The sequence below is a fragment of the Lathamus discolor genome, chromosome 8, assembly GCF_037157495.1.
Source record: "Lathamus discolor isolate bLatDis1 chromosome 8, bLatDis1.hap1, whole genome shotgun sequence".
NCBI lineage: Eukaryota > Metazoa > Chordata > Aves > Psittaciformes > Psittacidae > Lathamus > Lathamus discolor.
In genome coordinates, this window is record NC_088891.1 from 8,699,047 (window position 1) to 8,720,835 (window position 21,789).

Here is a 21,789-nt window from a genome sequence, read left to right on the forward strand (position 1 = left end):
TTCAAGAGCTGTAATGGCTCCACCTAGTGCTAACACTGGTGGAGGATCTCCATACGGCGATGCTGCTTGAAAACTGGTGGCTCAACTAACGTGCAGTAACTTTCCATGTACGTAGTTAATGAAGTTTAAAGCAGTTGTAACTGGCTAAGCTGCTGCTTTCAGTCTTTACTTTCTATACATGCAAATAACTACTGAGGTGTAGCTGACTTTAATTAAACTGCACTTTTGCACCCTGAAACTATTTGCAAGACAAAAAGGGCTGTTGAGGCTCTAGGGTATTTGGGTCAAGATCTTTTGGGCAGATAATGGTGAAACTATGGCAGCCCTTTAAGGGGCTTGCTATGGAATTTGGCCTCCCAGCCTGGTCAAGATAGCTGGAACTTTCTTGATGCTGTGATGCTTTGCCTGTATGGAGACCAGACCTCAGCAGTCTGAAGACACCTTTTATAAGCTAAGCTCTTAGAGGTGAAAGAGAAGCTTTTATGGAAGCATTAAGATGTGACTAAAAGCTTGATGTGCATATCAGTAATATTCCAGCGTTTCTAATTCCTTGTGAGAGCAGATGTAACTACAGCTAAAAATGTATAATCTACTGCTAGGACCACAGCCTAGAGTTCACAGCCTTAAAATCTGGATAGATGCGTTCAGGCACAGCATTTCTGGTTTGTTTCAACTAAAATGCTCTTGCATGCCTTGGGGTTCTGGCATGGAGCACAGAGCATACTTTTGAAGCCAGCTCCTCAATTGCGGCCCTCAGACAGGGTTTGCAGGGTTCACAACAGACTGCAGTCTACTTGGTTCATCTTCTGCTATTACATACTGTACCGTTTCTGGTGTCCAAAATGATGTTGCAAGTAAGGCTGTTCCCTAGGCCGATTTCTGTAGCAGTGTGTCATGGTGTGCTGGTAGAACAGCAGGACAAGGGCAACCTGTTAAACAATACTCGGATGTTCTGTGGAAGAGTTTCAGCTGCTTGTCTGAATTTAATACAAGTCCTCAGTGGGTTGTGTGGATTACTGAGCTCTGGACTCCACCTGCTGGGCAAACATCTACTAGCAGATCTCCAGTCTCAGAGCATCTGCTGTGTGTTACTGGGCAGTCAGCAGGAAGGCTTTTCAGATCTGCTGTCTCCCTACCTCACGTCTACTTCTGCTTTAATTGCTGATTATCCGGAGAGCTGTGGGAAAGCAACATCAGTAAATAACTACTTAGCAAAACACAGGAGAGGGAGGGCCTTGTGCGCTGTGTGTAGAAGTGGGAGGGAGGAGGTACAAAGCACCTCAAGGTGGAATGTTAAGCCTTAGCTTTCCTGGGCTTGGTGCGGTAGGTTTAAATAACTGGCCTCATCCCTCTGGGCATACATCCTGTTATGCATGACCAGTTAGTTTACAATTCCAGTTTCTTTCTATATTAGCTTGTACAGCCTTTATTCCTTAGATAACTTTAGGAAGTGAAGGAAAAAAAGTGGTGGTGAGTAAGGTGAGCCAGGGATGTGAAATATGAAAGCCTTTCCGGAGCATTAAGCATGAGTCCTGTAGCTGGGCATAATAAAATAGCAGGAATAGTAGGATCTGCCAGAAGAATGAAAGACTCTTAGTTTAATGAATTAACAGAATCTGGGGAATGTGTTCCCTGAGGCTAAATGGGGACACATCTCCTTATTCCTTAATCCCTGCCTGCACAGGCTTGATTCTGCTTCTTGATCTTGTGGAATGCATCTTCACCATAGCTACAGCTGTGGGGAGAGACCTCAGCTTTTGAAACCTGTGCAGTCCTCAGCATACTGGGAGTTGCTTTTCCTTCCAGTACTTGCAGCCTCTTTGTATTAGGAATGCCACTGTACACCACAGGAGCTGCAGGGGAATTCTAGTAGTTTTAACTTCAAAAGTCTTGGAATAACTTAATGGGTTTGCTTGGAAAATTGTTTGTGAAGAAAGAAATGTGCATCTTCCTGTCTGGCTTCATTCCCCTGCCCTGGTATAAACATGGTAGGTATAGTCCGGCTAGACAAATAAAGATATGGAATATGTATATGGATATAGCTTGCTTTTGTCCTTGTAGGGGACTTGCAGGTTGCGGCTTGGGAGGTCCTGCTAAATCTGCTGTTAGCTCTCATGGTACGTTAATGTTTAAATGGTAGGAGTACTTGAATAGGTGAAACTGCTCTCAGCATTCTTAAGTTGCTCAGTAAATCATAGTGTGTTTCCTCAGTAACAGCAAACCCTGCTAAGTGTAAAGCTATAACCTGCCCATGACCCTGCATAGCAAAGGAGTGGTGGTATCTGCCAGAGCTCACATGTCTGGATTGCTTTAATTCTGTTCTAACAACAGATAAGCTGTGAAGTGCTATTCTGCTTTGAGAATAGGTAAAGACTTCAACTCAGATGCCACTTGCAGCTGTGACACATATTTATTCCTACAGCTCCTACCAACGAAGCTAGAACAATAAGTCTCTGCACATATTGGAAACATCTGCACAGATTATTTCCTCTGCAGAGCTATCTACACAACAGACAACACTTTGTTCAGCAACAGGTTCTAGTCCTTTCCTTGGTAGTACCATTAAGTAAACTACATTCAACTTGTGCAAAGGGATACCAAAATCCTGTTGTCAGTGCTGCAGATCTTGATTGATGCCTCTTAAATGCTCTGATCCAAACTGCTAATTGCATTGTGCAAAATGAGACCATGGATCAGTTTTCTGATACTAACAAACTTCTTCCAAGCGGGAGTCATTTCCTGGCAAAGGTTAAGCTGTGGCAGGGAAGGCCTGGAGGTTTGTTTACACAGCCTCTAGGCTGCCAGAAGATGCTACACTGGATTAATCTGATCTTTCAAGATCTCCATTAACAGCTTTGATTGTTCTGCAATGTGTATTTTTTCTAGGGCACAGGAAACCTTCATGCAGTGGGATCAGTGCAGAAGATTTTATAACTTCCTCATGGCAGACAACATGAAGAAGATCATCCTTTCTCACAGGTACTGCAGTACATCACTTAGGGTCGGTTGCTATATTGCATATTTCATCTTAGTCCTTTAAAATAGAGCTTCTGAAAATTTATGCACCAGTTCCTTGTTTGGTAGTCTTTAGATCAATCAACAGAGAAGGGGAACCCATATCAATCTCATTCATACACTGTAAAATGTACAAATAAGCTTTGATCTTGTTAGAAGAAAGCAGGCTTTGTCTTTTTGCCTTCTGAGGAAACTTGCTTAATGAATCAACAAGATATGCACAGGAAAACTTTGCAATTAAACTTCAAAGTGGAGCGTTCTGCATCTGTTTCACTTCTAGCCAAAGAATTCCCTATTCAAGGAGCTTCTTGTTGTGCCACCTACTTGAGGTAGGACTAACCTTCAAGATCTGCTGTTTATCAAATAAGCAAATAGACAAGTTGTAGCTCTGGCTTCTCGCTGTTCCTCTAGAAAGAGCATGTAGCCAGCAAAGTACTTAGTGTTGCTGTTCCTGGAGTGCAAGTGCTCTTGTAGGATCCCTGCGCTGCTGTTGCGGTCTGTGGCTGTCAACATAAAGGAATGTGTGTGTTAAATAGGTGACCTGCTCAATGTTGTTGTCTCCTCCATCAGAAGTTCTCTAGGTACTTCTTTCTAGGGCCATAAATGTGTAAGTAGTTCAGCTGTGTATATTTGAAGTTGCCTGACTTGAGGGGAATAACAAAGACCCATTCCAGTTAAGAGCATGTGTCACTTGCAAACTTTTATTTCACTATTTACACTCCTGTGCAGTATAAAACACTTGTAGAAGGATTTAGGGCAGCTGACAAGTAGGATGAGCCACATAATTCCTTCCAGATTGACAAATATTTAGACAACTTGATCAAGTTTAACATGTGAAGTTAGGTAAGCCCCCATTAAAAGTGCTTAAATTCATAACCCAGAAAAAGCTAGTGCTGGCTTGGAGGCAAGTCTGTTAACTTTTTTCTTTCCACAATCTCTCCTGCTGTAAGGCAACTCCCCAAATCAAACCTAGCCTCCCTCCTGCTCTGCCCTGCAGCTGCCTCTGAAAGGGAGTAAAACCCCTTTCCAACTTGTAGCTTTTGTTCTGTGTTAGGGGAGCAGTTTGTTCTGGTAAAGAAACACATCCTCTCCTGAGAGCAATAAGTAATTATGACAAGTGTCCATAGTAAATAGCTTTCTACTAAGGTAATGCCCCAAGTAGTTTCTGCTGTGTGAGCTAACCTAATATCTGTGCTTGGGAGACTTTAAGGCCAGATGGTGAAGGAGGTGCTATGCCCATAACTCCTAGTGACACCCAAGCCACCCACAGGTTTGGTGTGAAGCCAAAGGGCCCTCCCTCTAACATGCAGCCTCTGTTCCAGATGCCCCAGTGCTGTCTGTTTTGGGAAGATTCTTTTTAAAGGCCCCTCATGCAGTTTTTCAGTGTAACAGGAAAACATTTTTCATGGAGAGGCTGTTAGGGTGTCTGTCATGCCTTGCTGCAAAGGGCGTAGGACAAATAAGCTGTGCTTATTCCTAAGAAAGCCTCATGTGTATGTAACCCACTTCTAGTCTTGTCACACTTGGTAAGCTCACTTGTCCTTGAATGGGTCATGGGTTTCCTGCCCTTGTCGTGTTATTTGGATGTTTTTCTTGATGTTACTCTTTCAGGCAAGTTCTTTTTGGAGATAACGTGAAGAAGCCACAGAGTCTGTCAGATGCTGATCTGAGCAAAATCTATACAGCAACATCCCTTATGCAGATTGATGACAACGTTATGAGGTATGAAGGGTGATTCTCTGATCCTCTGTAGAACTCTGAAAGAACCTTCTCTTTCAAGTGTTGCTCTTGCATGCCCCTTGCTGTGCCTGTAGGAATCTGCTGAAACACAATGCTGACAACCTCAATTCTTCCTTGCCTTCACACTGAATAAAACTTGCCACAAAAAAGCTTGCTATTGACAGTCACAGCTTCTGAAAAATCCTCCAGGAGGCATTTAGTTATCAGCAACATCTGAACCTGCTGCCTTCAGTAATGTAGGAAGAGGCCAGCTCTGCCTGCGAGCCGTAGCAAAAACCAGTGCAGAATGTGGAAAGCAGCTCAGAACTGCTCATGAATGCCCTTAGCCCTGCTTCAACCTTGAAAACGAACCCTTCTCCCCAAAAACCAGAACTGCCCTCTCAGCAAGTATTAGGGTTAGCTGAGATAATGCAGCTTTTTCTGCTTGTTATTCTAACACCTTGCTTTATAAAGCAGTAGCTTGTTACTGCCTGTGTCCTTGAAAATAGCATAGCACTTCAATGGCAGTGTTCATACCATGGCATGTTCTGTATCAGGCATTGACACCTTTCCAGGATGAAGCTGTAAACTGTCAGCTATGTGGCTATAACACTTTTAGCAGATTGGGAGTGTTGCTGGCTGCTTTGTAAAAGCTATTCCTAGGAAAGTTTCCCTTCTTATTCCCTCATCCCTGAGGCCTTTCTAGTTTGGGCCAACAGCTGTGTTGTCTCCTATGTCAACAAAAAGCCCCCAAAAGCACAAAACTAAAAGCACCACCACAAGCATTTGAACATAGGTTTACTGAATTCTTGGGTTGGGATGGAGTGCAAAGGATTTGGCAAAGAACTGGAACGATATTGAATGGTGGGTGGCTTATATGCAGGCCTTTTTGTCCAGTATGCTTAAGGTTCATAAACTGGTGGGTTTGTATTTGAAAAGGCTTTTGGGTAAAGATGTAACTCTTGCTTCCATATGTACAAATAAGCTTGATACTTTAAAAGAAATGCCCTGAAATGCCCTGAAGACTGCTAGGTTTCAACCTGCATGTTTAATTTGCCCATGCTAACAGAATGTTTGAATAAGCACAGAAAGCATAAAGGCATGTGCTGCCAAAGGAGCAGAGACACTGGGTGGTAAAAAAACATTGTCTGTGAAATGGAGGCATCATTCCTATCTCTGCATGTATGTCCTCACTCGGAAGTGTCACATGGGTACCAGAAGCAAGTGTTTGCAATGACAGTCTTCTCTGTTTCAGGAAGTTCCATGGCTACAGTTCCCTGAAGGAATACTATGAAGAAGAAAGCTGCCAGCATTATTTGCACAGGGTAAGCTCTTGCAGTAGAGACTGCTCTTGTACCTTCATTTTCCTATTTGGAAGAAAGTGCTCCATGGTTTCTGTTGTTGATACCTACACCCAGCTGTCTAAGCTGGGATTTTCAGAAATAAACAGGTACAGTATATTGAATCAAAGAATCATAGAAGTGGGATTTCAGTTCTTGCTACCTTTAATACTGGGGCTAAATGCTCTGGGCACATTCAGCTGAACTGCTCTGAGTTTGAGGATAAGGTGGGAAATAGGTGGTGGCATAGAGCCTGCAGCTTCAAGGAGGAAAGGCTTAGTCTGGATACTGTGGAGGAGGCTCAGGATGCTGTCTGACAGATGCTTAGCAGACTGAAGTTTTGCAGAAGTGGAACTGGAAGATTAATTCCTCCTTGATCTACTGAGCCAGAGGATGGAGATGTTCCAAGGGAGTTTCCTGGACTTTAACCAAGGTGTCCACAACAGAGCTGGTGCTAGCTGCCTGATACTCAGAGCAGTGCAGAATGGAAAAGGGTGTAGCTATTTGAATTCTGAGAGTGGAGAAGATCTGTGAGTCAATCTGTACTTGTCCTGATGCACCCCTGCTCCTTTCTTACAATTGAGTTTTAAAAGCGCTGCATTGGTAAAAAGCCGCCAGTCTTAATTTCTGACTCCTTCTGCTTTTCTCACAGTTCCCCAAGTACAGAGCAGCTCTGAAATAAGAAGTCTTGATTAAGCTAAGATGCTTTTATAGTAGGTAGATTGAAATTCAGATACCAACCCCTTAATGTTTTTTCCTTCTCTGCCATGTTTGTTGATGCAGATCTATGTTCCTCTTCTGTTGGTTAATGCTGCTGATGACCCTCTTGTGCATGAGAGTCTTCTGTCAATTCCGCGAGCTCTTTCAGGTATGCTGAAGCAGTCTCCTCCAGCTAAGCATATTTGTGTACCTGCAGCTTCCTTATCCCATGATCCATGATTTCAAAGCAGCTTAACGTGCCTCCTTACACCTGTAATCCTGTGAGGTGTACTAAGCCACTTTAAATTACCAGTTGTAGAATTAACAAGGCTAACCTTGATCAGGAGGAACTTGAATCCTCTCAGCTGCCTTCTGCTGTTTTGGCTGTTGTTGATAGCCAGCGGGTTATCTTCAGGTTACATTCTTGAATGGAAAAATGCTTCCTCATGTCTTTATTCCTCACTGGGATTTAGTAGAAAGGTAAGTAATTAAAGTGTTATTCTTGATCAGGTATGGATGGACAGCCCCCTTTGCTGATAAATGCTGATAAATAATACATGCATGCCTTATTCAGTACTGAACTTGAAAAGACTTCTGTGAGCTATTTTCAGCCAAGGAAAAAAGGGCAAATTATCTGTAGAAGCTCAGAAGAGGGAGCTGGCTGCTGCTTCATCACACAAGTAGTGCACAGGAAAGGAAGCAGGGTTCATTCTTTTCCTGGTTGAAAGCTGTGAGCATAGAATTTATCCACAGCTGCTTCCCGACAGAAGCAAACACAGGGATTTTCTCACTATACATGGAACAAGGTGGCTGATGTACTATCAGTGCTTAGTGTGGCTTGACATGATGTTAACAGTTCTAGTTCCACAGTACATGAGTTAAAGATGTTAATGTGTTAAAGAATGAGTATTATGGAAATACGGGCATTGGTCAGACACTTTCTGCACTGACTGGGGTCTGTTCCTGCAGTCTGCCCTGTCCTGTGAAGCAGTAAGGTTATGTGCTTTGAACTTCAAAGTGGCTTTGACCTTCGTGCATTTCTCCTTCCTATACGATTGCTCCTTTGGTTCAGATGCTATGCCAAGGGTTGAATTGATTTACCACAACAAGACTGTTTCATTCTCAGCTCAGAGATGCTAACCTGAAACTTTCTGACTCCTTTTGTTTTACAGAGAAAAGAGAAAATGTCATGTATGTGCTGCCCCTTCATGGAGGCCACCTGGGATTTTTTGAGGGGTCTGTACTGTTCCCAGAACCTCTCACCTGGATGGATAAGCTCGTGGTACAGTATGCCAATGCCATCTGCCAGTGGGAGAAGACAAAGTCTCACTGCTCAGACACAGAGCAGTCTGTATCTGGCCCTGAGTAATTGACTCAAAGACTCTAGATCACTTCAGTGTATCTCCCCCTTTGGGAACATCTTGTTCCCTCACTTGCTGCTTCAGGTTTCCATTCTCCTTGATATCCTATGGCTGGGGTTTGATCATAATCTTTTCTTGCAAAGTGGAATTAAAGCAAAGGTTAATATTTGGTCAGAGCATTTTTGCATATAGAGTCACTTGGGTTTGTAATTTACTGCTCTGCCTGAAAAATTAGGTTGCTGACTGTGACTTGTTACAGGGTTACTGAGCTCAAGGGTGCTTGCTTTAATATAGCAGAAGTTTCAAACATCAAAATCCCTTCTGCTGCTGGTCAAAAACTTGATCTACAGCATTATTTAGATGTAGGGAACAGGGTAACTAAGGCTCTGTTCTGTCCCTGTGCTGGAAAAACCCTGTACCAAGCCACAGGCCAGAGCATTGTTCAGTCTCTAAGCTACTAAACTATGGCTTGGAAAAACAGATGCTCGACTGCAAGTGGAGTTCCAGCCTTGCACCATCTCAAGGGGAAGCCTTTTAGTTCCTAGGAATGCACTTACACAAGTCAATCAACTTACAAATACTTAACTTTTTCCATGCTTCAGCTATCTGTGCATTGGGTGTCTTTATGCTGGAACTCTGAGAAAAGCTGCAGGCTGGTAATACCATTTAATGTTTCTATGTAAACATGTTCTCACACCAAGAGTAGATCAGTCACCTTTGCCTCCTTTTAAATGTAATAATCTTTTTAGTACTGGGTTTCTCTTTGACCCAGGGCTTTTTGAACCTGGCTCTGGCTTCCAAATGGAAACCAATGATCAAGAATCTGAAGGATCTTTCTGTGAGCTCAATCTCTCCTTAAGAAAATTTCATAGAGAATTAAGTACTCTCAAGTGGTTTTTGGACACATGACTTGCCTTACAGTTGATGAGGAACTGGTGTTCTCTATCCCTGTGCAACTAGAATGATATCTCTGCGTGGCTATTTCCATATCTCTGTAAAGGCTGGAGGATTGCTGGCTCCAGTGAGACACTGGGCTCTTCCTCACTTGATTCCTTTTTCACAACCAGACATCCTCTTCTGGTTTTAATGTGTGAAGCGTTAAAGCTGTTGGCAGGAAAGATGCCTACTCACTTGTGCTTTTCCCCTCAAGTGGTGTTATAGTCTGTGCCAAGACGGCTATTAATGACTCTAGTCTATCCCCCGGAAGGAAAGTTGTCCCATGACAATCTGGAGACTGAAACCTTGTGGTAAAGATCTTTTTTACTGTTTGTTCTGTCAATATTGTAGCCTCATTAATCCATCCTTAGGACTGCTTTATCACAGTGTCAGTAAAGTTCTTCTCCTGTCTCACTTCCCACATCAGTTAGCACTTTATTGCTTCAGCCTTCGTGTATGTTCCAGGCACTTTAGTTTATAGCTTAAGGGTGAAACAAGCTGCAAGACTTCAGTCTGGTAATGTAGGGGAGCAAGCTTTCTGGAGTGCCCTGTCCCTGAACTTCACTTGGTTGGAGAGGTGGGTTTTGTTTTAATAAAGCAATAATGAACTGTTGTAGCAAAGGTGCATTATCGTATCAGGAAATTCCTTTAATTTGCCTTAGGCCAGACACCTTGGCCTGTTACAATGAACTGTGGATATCTGCACATTCTCCTCATTAGCAAATCGGGTTTCCTTTTTGATTCAAAGAAAAAATTTGGCCAAGCAAAGCTATTGCAAGACTTGCCCTTTCTTGTGGCTATTCCTTGAGAAGTATTTTAGGGCATCAGTTAGCAAGGATGTTCTTAGCTGATGGATATCTGGTCTCTATGTTGTTATCCCCTTATTCATACTGCATCTGTGTACCGCTAAAATCTGTCATAAGGCGCTTCAGGTTTTTGCTTAAGTAGCTGTTCATGTAATATTCATTGGATAGGACTTAAATCTTGCTTCAACAGAAGTGGAGTGTAAACAACACTTGTACACGTCAAATAGATACAGCGTAAATTTAGGTGTGTAGAGGGATGTGATTGTTATTTCCAGTGGCTTACAACTTTAGAAGTGTTTCAGCTCTCATCATGTACTACACTACAGCTGTAGCTTATGCAGGTTGTGGCTGTCTGCCTTGAGGAAACAAACCTGCCCTCCCCATGCTTCATGCATCCTTCCCCAGTCCAGCTTTACTGTGCTAAGTATCAGCTTGAGACAGTTCTAGAGGAAGAGTCCTTAGTACTGATACTGCTGAAGATCTCATCATATAACCCAACATGTGGATAGCTATGAAAGGTCAATGTGCATCTGAGCTCCTTTGAGAGCAGAATATCTGCTGTCCTCAACTTGAGAGCCTTGTCAAAAGGAAGGGTGCTCTGCTCAGCTCCCCAAGTGGCTGAAGCTCTACCTTACTCCCCAGGACCCCAGGCTGGCAGAACAGTTCAGCTGACTGGCCCAGAACATGCAAGTCAGGAGGGTGAGAACTGGCTGGGAAGGTTAATGCTAAGGTAAAGCAAGTGTTTTGTCTCTGCTTTTTGGCCAAGTCACTCTTACAGAACACAAGGTACTTTACTTGCAGCTTCCACTACATCAGATTCTCCAGCATTTTTAATGGTCCCTTGGTTAGCTTCTAAATCGGGAGTGTTTTCAGATGGGTCTGGCAGTGTTGCTGTTGCACTGTAAAGACAAGTGTGAACTTCCCTGCAGTCTTCTTCCTGAGTGTTTTCCTGCAGTTCCTGTTTATGACGATACAGGTTACAAAGGGCATTAAACAAAGATGTTGGGAACTATTAGCTACATTACTGAATTTAGCCAATATACCTGTGTGTCATCTGTCCTGGGTCTGTCACAAGTCCCCAGACCCCAGCCCTTTGACATGTGGTGCCTTGCCCTTTCCTTCCTCCTTCTCTTGACATCAGCATATCTAGAGACTTCAGTAACAGCTCTCTCAGAGCTTTGGGGGCTTTGCTTTTTAGTAGTAAATGAATTTCCAGACACTAACTTGTGAGACATCTCTGGCAATGTGCACTGTACAAGTCAGTCTTGACTTAAAGGACCTTTGTGGGCAGCCTACAACTAGCTACAGTCTATTTGAAGGCTTAAAATAACAATGTCTATAGGTAGTGGATCACTTTCAGCTCTCTCCTCCTTGAGCAGTAGGGAGTGAGTCATAGAAGGAGGGTTTGCTTTGCTTAACATGTGATTTGCTGCTTTACAGTCCCAAAGTTCTTGTGTCTATTAACTCTCCAGGAGCGTAGCTGAAGGTAGGTTGCCTAAGTGACTGCTTCAAAAGAGCAGGGAGTAGCAACTTGAGGATTTAATTGCCAACCAGTTTAGTCACCTGGATTCCTTCCAAGTTTTGCTAGAAATATTATGCCTGCCTGGAGCTTCCTGAAATTCTTCTCAGCCTTTTTCCAGGAGACCAGAAAAGGCCCATGCCTTGTGTTGCATGTGTAAGTCATTTGTTGTGAAGAGCATCATCTTGTTTCTGGCTTGAGTCATGCTCCCTCTGTCTGTATTCCTTAGGTGGGTCTGCCTGTTGGGTAGGTCCCAGAGCCACAATGACTCAAAGCAGTATGTAGGTGAAGAGCAAACAACCCCTCTTGGTGTGAGGACCATCTGGAGGTTTCAAATGCCTGAGAGCCACAACATCCCAAGGGAGGGGTGCCTTGTGACTGTACCGCTTTGTCGCTGGGAATGTGGGTTACACTGGCCTGGATTTCCTCAGCTGTTGGGGGAGCTTAAGTGTAAGTGCCATCAATGAATCAAAGCAGATACCAGCTTTCCACGCTGTGGTGGAAGAGTTTCTAAGGTTGTCCTGAACTGTTGTGTTCTGAACATCTCTGCTCTTGGGTTTGCTGGTTAATCAATGGACACAAACACTGCAATTCAGGGCAGCATTTGTCAGGTTGGCTCTGCTCATTGAACAGCCCTTTTCAAGTCTCTCTTAACTCTCTTCAGAAGCTCTCACCCTGCATCACTTGAGGATAAAGGCTTTTCTCCTCATCCAATAGCATTGCCTAACCCAGGTAGTTTTTATGCCAGTAAGGAGCACTATCCCATAAGGTGGCTCTGCACAAAGCCCTTTTGCTTCTGTTTGAATGACAAGCTCTCATTGTCTATCTCTGGTCATGCAAGAGCTTTGATTAGATACAGAACTTTCTCCTAGGGTCTCTGCTATAGTTCTGCTGCGATGTTGACCCTTCCCATGGCTCCTGCCAACTGGGAAGTCTTTAAAAGGCCAAACAAATCCCACTTGTATTTGTGATACAACCGAACCCTACTGCTTAGCCCAAGTCAACAGCTTCCCAAAAGAGCGTGTTTTCTCATTGTGTAACTTGTCGGCCTGACCATAATTCCCAGTGACAGATCACTGGGCATTCTTCTTGAGAAAGCAAAACCTCTTCCTCCAAAACCCCCAACCCAAAGAGGTGTGGAGAGAGCTGAAGAACAACAGACCTGTGCCCTCGTTGTGCCCGTGCAGCTGTGTTAGAACAGCCGAGTGGCTTCTGATGTTCTTGGGGAGCAGTTTGCTATCAAAATACTTTCCAATTGGCAAAACTCTACTCTGCGACTATGCCTAAATGCTGCCCTGAAACAGCTTCGTATCCTGAGACACCCTCTCTGCTGCCATGTTCTGAGTCGGATTCTCTGGAGCTGATGGCTGCAGAGGAGATGATTTGCAACTAGCAATGCAATTTTTCTATATCTGCTGATGTTTACCTTTCAAATGATATATATAAATATATATAAAACGATGTCTGATTTTTCTCTTTAATTTTTGTTCTTCCGTGTGGTGTAAAATGGAGATCGTTGCAAAGCAAAATGTAATTTTGTTATCTTTTGATTCAGTGGGTTTTCTTTATTTAAAAATAAAGGACTTGTTGAAGCCAGTGCTACAGGTAGTGGCTGTGTGCAGTGTTACTGGGTGATGAAGTCTGTCACTTTTAGGCCATGTCTTACTTGCTGCCTTTGCAGTGGGGGAGAGGATCATTTGATGGGGGAATACACAGTGATTAAAATGAATATGTTTCCTCAGTTGTGAGCTCTGATTTAGCTAAAGGAGGAACAAGAGGAATCCTTTAGCCCTGCAGTACAGAAAGCCTCTCCTCTGTGATGACCACTTCCCTTGAGGATGTGGCAAAGCTTTGGGCTCATGTTTCTGCAGAATCACCATGTGTTGTTTTTCCCTATTTGAGAGAGGGTGGATTTCCTAATCCTTCAGCTACTGGCAGAAGAAACACACAACAGCAACAATGCCATCTCTGAGCCCAGGGCAGAGAGAAGCCCTGCCAAAAGCATCACTTGGCTGACATTAAGAGCTCACTGGGTTTTTACCTACAGACCAAGTAAGACAGATGTGGAGGGTGACTGGGACTGCAGTTAGGGTGGCTGGGCTGGGCCAGGGCCATTGCTGCTCCTCCCCTGTAATGAGAAGGGGGGGAGTGCTTTGTGCTCCATCTCTAGTTTATTGGCCATTGTAATTTAGCTGTTAGATCTGCTTCAGAACTTGGTCAGAGTCACTGTGGGGGGGGAAGCTGAGGCATGTGTGGATGATGCTCACTGTTCTGTGCTATTCTGTGTCCCCATCAAAGCAAGCTCCTGGCTCACAATGTGTCCCAGCAGTGCTAAGCAGCCACAGCGACCTCCCAAGAGCTGTGCCTGTCCCAGTCCCAATCCCAGAGGCAGCAGTGTGCTGTTCTGTCTGTGCACATGGGCCTTTGTGTCTGTTTTTACAAGCAAGCTGCAGTTGCTCTGTCTCCCAAGCAAGCTGTGCTGTTGTGTTTGCTCTGGCCTGACGGTTGTAGGGCTGTCACACGTGCTTTCATTGGGATGGCTCCAGCTGCTTCCCGGCCCTGCACAGTGCGGAGCCAAATGCAGCAGAGAGGTGCCTTTCGCACACATTTAACCCCATTGCTTCTGCCCAGACGTGCCCCATCCTCCCCGCAGCTTCAGAGCCCACGTCCTGTTTGGTTTGAGCTGGAGCCAGTGCCCTGATGAATGCAGCTCTTGTCAGCACCCAGCACCCAGGCTGCCTTTGGGTCTGGGCTTCTGCTGGTGAAAGGTGCCCATGTGTAGCTGGGAAGGGAGGAAAGGGGACAGGACCAGGGTGATAGAGAAAATAACCTGGGCAGAGACCAGCAACTTGCTCCTCTCCAAGCCCCACTGCTGGCCAAGGGAGGAGATGATGGTCTGGAAGAGGAGATGGCTCATGAACCAGCACAGACTGCCTTGCCTGGGACACAGCTACTTCTGCCTCCCTCCTCCCCAGACCAGTGCTGCTGACTCCACGTGAGCAAGAATTAATTGGCTTTAGCAACAGCACAACTCATTTACCAGGCAAGGACCCTCTGCCCTCTATGATGGCTTTTGGTAGGGCTCCCTCCCACAGCACAGTACTAGGAGAAACAGCTTCTGAAGGATGCAGGAGGGTATGTTCTGCTTGTCCCTCCCTCTCCTACGGATAAATCCATCTCCTAGTCTTAGCAGCTGCTGCAGCCTCTCTTCCTCCGCCCTGCCTGCGTGATCAGGAATTACACAGAGCCTGGGGCACTGGTTGGGTTCCTGCATCTTTTGGGCTGTTTTCTCTTTCCTGGTTAGAACAGATGACTGAGAATTGGGGGTCCTTGTGCAGGCAGGGGTGATGCTCACATTGGGATGCAGGGAGGGTGGAGATCGCTGATTCCTTGGCCCCTGTGCCAAAGGACAGTCAGTGATGGGGGGGGGACAGGACAGAGGTCTGCTACCAAGCACCAACACTGCTGGCTTCCTCAGAATGAGGAGAGCCAGTGTGCCTGCACCCAAAAGGAGCCCCTGTTCCTTGCCACATGCCATAAGCAACCCCAGAGCTCTGCTGTTCAACACCACTTTATTTCTGCCTCGCTGCAGCCCTCCCTTCGCAGAGCAGACGCTCCCCTGTCCCCCCACCGCAGCTCCAGGGCTGGTATTCTCCATCCTGTGCTGGCTCCTGAGAGAAGGATGCTCTGCCTGGCGGGGACAGAGCTGCCGGGCAGCCCGCTGCCTGGTGTGGGGAGGCAAGAGGAGGGACAGGCAAAGAACAACCTCATCATGAGCAGTCATCCAACCAATGCTACAGTAAGGGGGTGGCTGGGGTTAGGTGGCCACCACTGATCCAGCTGCGCTGGGTTAGAGAGCTGTGTCTTCAGCCTCGATGCGTGGCCCAAAGAGCTTCTCTGCAGTAGCTTTGCCGTCATACTTGGGCAGGGTGCCACCAAAGTCTGCCGGCAGGATGTCAGCATCGATCTCCTGGTAGAAGGACTCCAGCTCCTCCCCGTGCACAAAGACCTGGAGGAAGATGGGAGAGACCAGGGCAGCACTTCCATCTGCGGCTTCACCCAGGGACATGCCTCTGGTCCCTTTCCTGCACTCACCCTCTCCAGCAGTTTGCTCTTCAGGAATGGTTTGACCACGTTGTAGGTGGTGGTGAAGTACCAGGGCTGGTGGATGAAGTGGACGGCCTTGAACCGCGCTGGGAAGGAGTCCTAGGATGCCAGACACAGACAGTTACAGATGATGCTGTCCACATAGAGCTGGGCAGGCAGCAGTGGACACCCTGGCACTGCCATGGTTCTCCTCACCCCATCTCCTGTTCTCTCCTTATGGCCCCTTTTTGTTCTGACCCAGAGGATCAGCAGTCCCAGCCCCAGGGGAGCTAGAGCCTTCCATAGGGATCATAGCTCCTGCTCCGCAAGCATGGCCACATCTCTCCTGTCCTCCTTCCCTGGGGAGAGCCAAGTGTCTTCAGCCTCTGGTCCAAACCCTGCCAGCCCTGCCACTTCCCTTCCCTGAGCTCTGCTCCCCAAGGGCCCCCTGTTTGGTGGGCGCAGGCTCTGCCTCCTCACCTGCAGCATGTCCACCATCTTCTTGAGCTCGGAGGGTTTGATCCCTGATGCCTGCTGCATGGTGAAGCCCTTGAAGTTCTCAATGATGCAGAACCCATTGATCTGGGTCTCTTCGTTTTCCAGTAGCTTCTCCAAGATAATGCAGTAGGCACGAAGGATCTGATGGAGAGGAGGCAGCAGGGTCTGTGTTAGGTCTCACTTCCTGTAGACTCCAGTTTCCCAGGATGTGCTCCATGGAGCATTAGCCTGGGTCTGCCTGACTCCAGCCTGCTTGTACAGCCAGCCCCAGGGCTTCAGAGCAGGGAGGGCATCGCAGGGGATGCTCAACAACCACCACATTCCCCTTCGAAGTCAGATCTGGTGTCAGTGACACCTTGTGATCAAATTCAGAGCTGAGCAGAAAACACAGCTAGGGGAAGCTGTGAGTTACATCCCTGGATACCTCTATGCCAGGAGGCCCTTTCTGTGCCTTGTGCCTCAGTTTCCTCCTGTGCCCTGCTGGTCCCTCCTTTCTAAAGAACCTTGATTTAATGGTGTGGTGCCTTTCTTCACTCTGTGTTACCTGGGCTGGGGAATGCACCCCCTGAATTTGATCTGCATCTTGCACCACATCAGGGGGAAGGAAGGGAACCCTTTGGGATGGGACATAGAAGGAACCCTTTGGGATGGAACACTGAAGAAACCCTTTGGGATGGGACGTAGAAGGAACCCTTTGGGGTGGAACACGGAAGAAACCCTTTGGGATGGGACATAGAAGGAACCCTTTGGGGTGGACCATTCTCTCACGCTCCCTCAAAACATAAATTCAAAGGGTTACGGATTTGCTTCAACCTGGGTGGCTGAAGGCTGGGTGTGGACACATGCCTATGTGTCCATACGGATGCTGTGCTCGTATGTGCCAAGGGGCAGGAGCAGGCCTGCTCTGCTGAGCTGACCTCATCGAAGGTGATCTCCTCATAGTCCCAGTTCTCGATGTTGAAGAGCATCACGACCCGGCCGTGCTTGTCCCTGCTGGCCAGGATGCCGGGGTAGCCGGCCTCGATGGTGCTGCGCACGGCCTCGGGGCTCAGGTTGTCGAAGAGCTCCGGGTACTGCTGGCGGAAGCTGACATAGCCTGCAGAGAGGCAGGAATCAGGAGGACAACGTGGCTGGGGAGCCACCGCAGCACTGGTGATGGGGAGACATCCGTCCTGAGCCCCGCGCCTGGGGTCCGTGCAGGTCAGCAGTGCACCAGCCCCAGTGTGCCCAGTGTTACTCTTCCCATGTTATCCCGCATCAGCCTCCTCTCCAACACCTCAACAAGCACAGTTTTTCCCCTCATTTCCCTTTTCCCCTTGCTCCCTGTTAGGGTGGCACCACCCAGCCCCCTTCCCTTGGCTCCCTGCTGGCACAAAGTAAGGAATCTCCTCCTGGGAAAACACAGGCAAACAAAACAGCTCCAATGGGAGCCAGTGCTGATAATTACAACTCATTATCCCCCCAGGCTGACACAAAGAGTGGAGCCAGAGCCAAGCAGGGGCTGCCCTTCCATCCCTATGGGTCATTCCCAGTGTGGGGAAGGGATGCCAAAGCGCCTCAACCTGCCCTCAGCCCTCGAGGGATTCCAGGGGTGCTGAACCCAACAGGCACCACGCACAGAAGCATCAGGATGGGTGCAGGACCAGCTACTTACAGGGGTACAAAGGGGCATGTACAGGAAAGACATGGGCATCTCCAGGGGATGCAGCACAAATGGAACACCACCAAATGCTTCTTTCCCCCCTATTTTGTCCAATAAATTGACAGGGAATGGGACTGTTCTGGCACTGTGGGATGCCTAGTATCACCCTCATTTATTTCCTACCCCATCCCAGCTCTTTCCCTGCATCCCAGCCTCCCAGCCCAGCACCTCTCCCAACCTTTCAGCAGGTCATAGGCCCTGTGGACATCGAACTTGCGGGCGCGAATGAAGCGGAGCAGGAAGGAGTCGTCCTTGTCCTGCACCTTCTCTGCCACCGCCTGGCACACCTCCTCGCCACCCGCCCGCTCCCGCACCAGCTCCCGCAGCGCCTTCACCGCCACCTCCCTCTGCTCCACCGTCTCGTTCAGCTCATCCTTCGCCTGGAAGCACATCCCGAGACACCCCATTTAGGTACCAAATGCTGGGGGATGCAGGGATGCTCTTGCAGCATCCTAGCACAGGGAGCGCAGGGTGTGAGTGCATCGCACTCAATGCAAGAGCCTGCTGGGGGTCTCCTCTGGCCCCCCAGAAGGAGCAGAAGCCCCAGGCTGTGCCTGCCCCCCATTCCCCATATCCACCCTCACCTTCTGCAGGGTGTGCGGGGGGATCTTCTCGCACCTCCCAAAGACGGGGCCGTGGTCCTTGGTGGTGAGGCGCTCCAGCTTGGAGCGCAGGGCCTGCTCTTCCTCCGAGACGATGCGGAAGGTGCCCGTCTGGGGGTGAGCAGAACATGTGGGGTCTCCCCAGCCAGCCCCCCTGCTCCCTGCCCCACTGCAGGTCTCCTGGGGTAGGGAGCTATGGGGAAGGGCAGAGACTCCATAGGGAGTGCAATGGGATGAGGATGGGCTGTGTGCTGAGAGCAGCCAGGGGGTAAGGGGTGCATGGGGTGCACCCCATCCCAGCACTGCAGGGAGGGGATGCTCAGGGGATAGGCAGCACAGGGGCAGTACTCACAACCGCAGACATGTCTTCCTCTGTCCTCTGTCAGCTGCAGGACACTGGGAGAGGGAAGGAGCAGTCAGCAGTGATGGGGATCCTGATGGTTTCTGTATCCCCCCCTATGCCCCATCCCTGCTCCTCTTGCTCAGGCAAGGGTGGAGGCGGGTACCCAGAGGACACCCCCAGCCCTCCTCAGTTCCATCAGGTACTGCCTGCATCTCTGCCTGGCAGCAGCCTTGAGAAGCACCAAGGATGTTTGCAAAAGCAGCTTAAAGATGTGAGTATTGATCATCTGGCACCATCCTTTTTCTGGCTCTGGGGACATCTCATAAGGACACCCCAGCCCCTTGAGCTCACCCAGCGCTGTTTGCCTCAGACCACCTTCACGTGTGCAGAAGTGGGCGCCCAGCTTTGGCCAGGCAGCCAGCCAAGTGCTTTTATTGCCTTTTATTCCTACTACCCTGCTACCCACAAAGTGTTCCCCAAGCCCTCAAGCCCCATTGCTCCAGCCCAGAGCCCATCACCGGCTGCGAGGCTGGACCATGGTCCTCGCAGAATCTTCCCATCACAGTCTGGGTGAAAGACCTTGTTCTCATGCCCTGTGAGGAGGAGGAGGAGGGCTGCCTTCATCCTAACTCCAGCCCTCATCCCTGCTCCTGCCTTTTGCACTAATTTCAAGCCCAGGCAGTGCAAGGGATGCTTGGCTCCAGCTCAGTCACTTCCACCAGCTCCAGGGTGAGCATCCCCTTTTGCCAGGCACTAAAACCAATCCCAACCCCAGCAGTGCCATGTTAAGGGCTGGATGAGTCTCCAATGCAGTTATTTCAGGTGGGAAAAGCCCTGGATACTCACCAGGGATAGAAAAGCTGAACTGAGGGTCGGCACACGGGGACCGAGACGGACGCGTGGATGGCAAGGCCGGAGTGGAGCAGGCAGATAGCGGGGCAAAAGCTTTGTAGAGTCAGCGGGTTGGGATTAGACCGTCACAAGGCACCAACTCACTGCAGCTTTGTAATTAAGGCAGCACAGCCCCGGCAAGAAACCCCATTCCAGCATTACAAAAGGCAGCTGATGGGAGGGAAGGAGGGAGCTGGGGCTGCGCGGGCCAGCCCGAGCGTGCGTGGAGGGGCGAGCCGGGATGCCGGACCCGATTAACCAAGTATAAAAGCTCCTTGTTGTGTAACTCGCTCATTAGCACGGGGCAGGGGCAGGCGGGGGCTGGCTGCCATCCCTGCCTGCTCCCCTGGGCAGAGCGGGTCAGGGCTGCTCCATAGCGTCGGCACCAAAAAGCATGGCAAGGTCTGGCTGCAGGGACAGATCCATGGCAAAGGATGCTCCCAGGGCTGGTCCATCCCGGGGCTCTCCAGCTCCTCCCAAACGAGCATCCATATGGGTCCCTTTTCAGCCTTTAGAATGAAAAAGCATGAGCAGATCATTATGTTTTTACAGTGTCCCAGGTGAGGGTTTCCTGCTTGGAGCTTTGGGAACTGGAACCCTGTCCATCCCTGGGGTGAAGTCATGAGGGAGGGGAGCCCGGGATGTGGCAGGGATGGTGCTGAGCAGATGTATGGGTGCAGAGGGGTGGCAATACAAGTGTTTTGGGTATGACCCAGCATGCATGGGGCAGGGGAGCCCTTGCAGCCTTAACTCTTTGGGCCCATGGTTGCAGGAGCTGGGTGCGGATGGGGCCGTGCACGGCTCTTTTCCCAAGCCCAGGACTGGAGCTCAGCCAGGTTCTTACCACACCAGGGATTTTGGGGAGGCGGTGGGGCCGGGCTGAGCACCGGGCAGGACTGAAGGGGCTTACACAAGGGGCACGTTTTGTAACGCCACCGGGATTTACGGATTTGGTTTCCACGGGGCTGCCCTGCAAACAGAGCTGAGACCCCGCTGCGAGGGAGGAGGAGGAAGGCACGAGACTCCCGATGCAGGGCAATGGGGAGCGGGGAGGGAAAACTCAGACCTGTGCCAAGACCCCAAGCAATGCTGCCATGGCCAGAGGCATCGCACACTGAGACCCCCAACCTCCTTGTCCCATTCCTATGCCAGCCCTAGTATAAGGCTCAGCGTCCTCCTGAAGTTTGTACCTTTGTCTGCAGAGCAAGATGGTGTGTGATGGGGGGATGTCATCCTGAGTAACCCCAATAGCCCTGCATGGGGATGGCAGAGGGGACCACAGGGGCATCCTGGCCATCACGCTCATCACAGATGGAATACTTCTGCAGACTCACATGTAGGCCCCGGCATCACGGCGCTTTGTACTGGAAAAAGGAGTCTTGGGATGGTTGGCAGCCCCAAGGACAACCCATCCCCAAGTATTGTGGCCATAGCCCTTAGGACATCTCTTGGCCGGGTCCAGTTATCTCGCTCCCCATGGCCCTTGGCCCTGGGTGAACCCGCTCCCCGTGCACACAGGGCTTGCAAAAGCTCCCACGCTGTGCTGGCACCGGATCCCCTGGATAAATCCCGCTGCTTAAACACGGGCTAAACCTCCTCGTGTGCCCAAGGCCACCCCTCATGCCCCTGGAATCAAGGGGTTTACTTGGAGCTATCCGCACCCCATGCGGGTGGCTCTCGAAGGCGCCGGGTGCTGCTGCGCTGGGGGTGGCCCTGAGTCATAGAATGGGTTGTGTGGGAAGGGACCTTAAACCTCAGCTCATCCCAACCCCCTTGACACCTTCCACTAGAGCAGGCTGCTTCGAGCCCCGTCCAACCTGGCCTTCAATGTTAATAGGGATCTCCAGGTTTCTTGTAGCTCCCCTTTAGACGCTGGGAGCTGCAATAAGGCCTCCTGGGAGCTCTCTTTTCTCCAGGCTGAATAAGCCCAGCTCTTGTCCTGTCTCCATAAGACAGACAAGCCTGCTGCATCAGACGTGACACTACTGACCGCTGAAATGAGGGCTGAGCATAGAATCACGGGACTGGCGTTTCGGCCCAGTTTTGGGGTTACATCACCATGACAGTGCCTGCTTCCACCTCTGAACGCGGTGGCCAAGCAAACTGATCCCATTTGCTGACGGGCGCTTAATGCTGAGTGCGCCAGCACCCGCCTTGCGCCCGCACCCCGCGGGACTCGAACCCGCGGCCTCCGGTGCTGCCAGGGCAGGCGGGCGCAGGCGGGGACGGGAAGTGAGCGCTGCGGGCGGGACTGTTGCCCGGGTGACGGGCG

General features: G+C 49.1%; 2 protein-coding genes across 2 annotated transcripts in view; one reads left to right on the forward strand and one right to left on the reverse strand.

The window, feature by feature from the left end:
- ABHD2 (abhydrolase domain containing 2, acylglycerol lipase) overlaps positions 1–12,991 on the forward strand; it is a 38,593-nt gene extending 25,602 nt beyond the window's left edge. Inside the window, exons 7-11 of the mRNA XM_065688201.1 lie at positions 2,887–2,979; positions 4,627–4,737; positions 5,990–6,059; positions 6,858–6,942; positions 7,946–12,991. Coding sequence (XP_065544273.1) covers positions 2,887–2,979; positions 4,627–4,737; positions 5,990–6,059; positions 6,858–6,942; positions 7,946–8,142 — 556 coding nt within the window. The 3' untranslated portion in view covers positions 8,143–12,991. The remainder of the gene's footprint in view (positions 1–2,886; positions 2,980–4,626; positions 4,738–5,989; positions 6,060–6,857; positions 6,943–7,945) is intronic.
- Positions 12,992–15,072: 2,081 nt separating this feature from the next.
- Positions 15,073–18,675, reverse strand: RLBP1 (retinaldehyde binding protein 1). The gene is made up of 7 exons (XM_065688585.1): positions 18,636–18,675; positions 18,266–18,394; positions 17,860–18,061; positions 16,897–17,075; positions 15,962–16,120; positions 15,491–15,601; positions 15,073–15,404 (listed from the first exon to the last, which is right to left on the reverse strand). Exons 1-7 carry the CDS (start codon positions 18,645–18,647, stop codon positions 15,246–15,248), a joined length of 951 nt encoding a protein of 316 aa, XP_065544657.1. The 5' UTR covers positions 18,648–18,675; the 3' UTR covers positions 15,073–15,245.
- Positions 18,676–21,789: the final 3,114 nt, after the last annotated feature.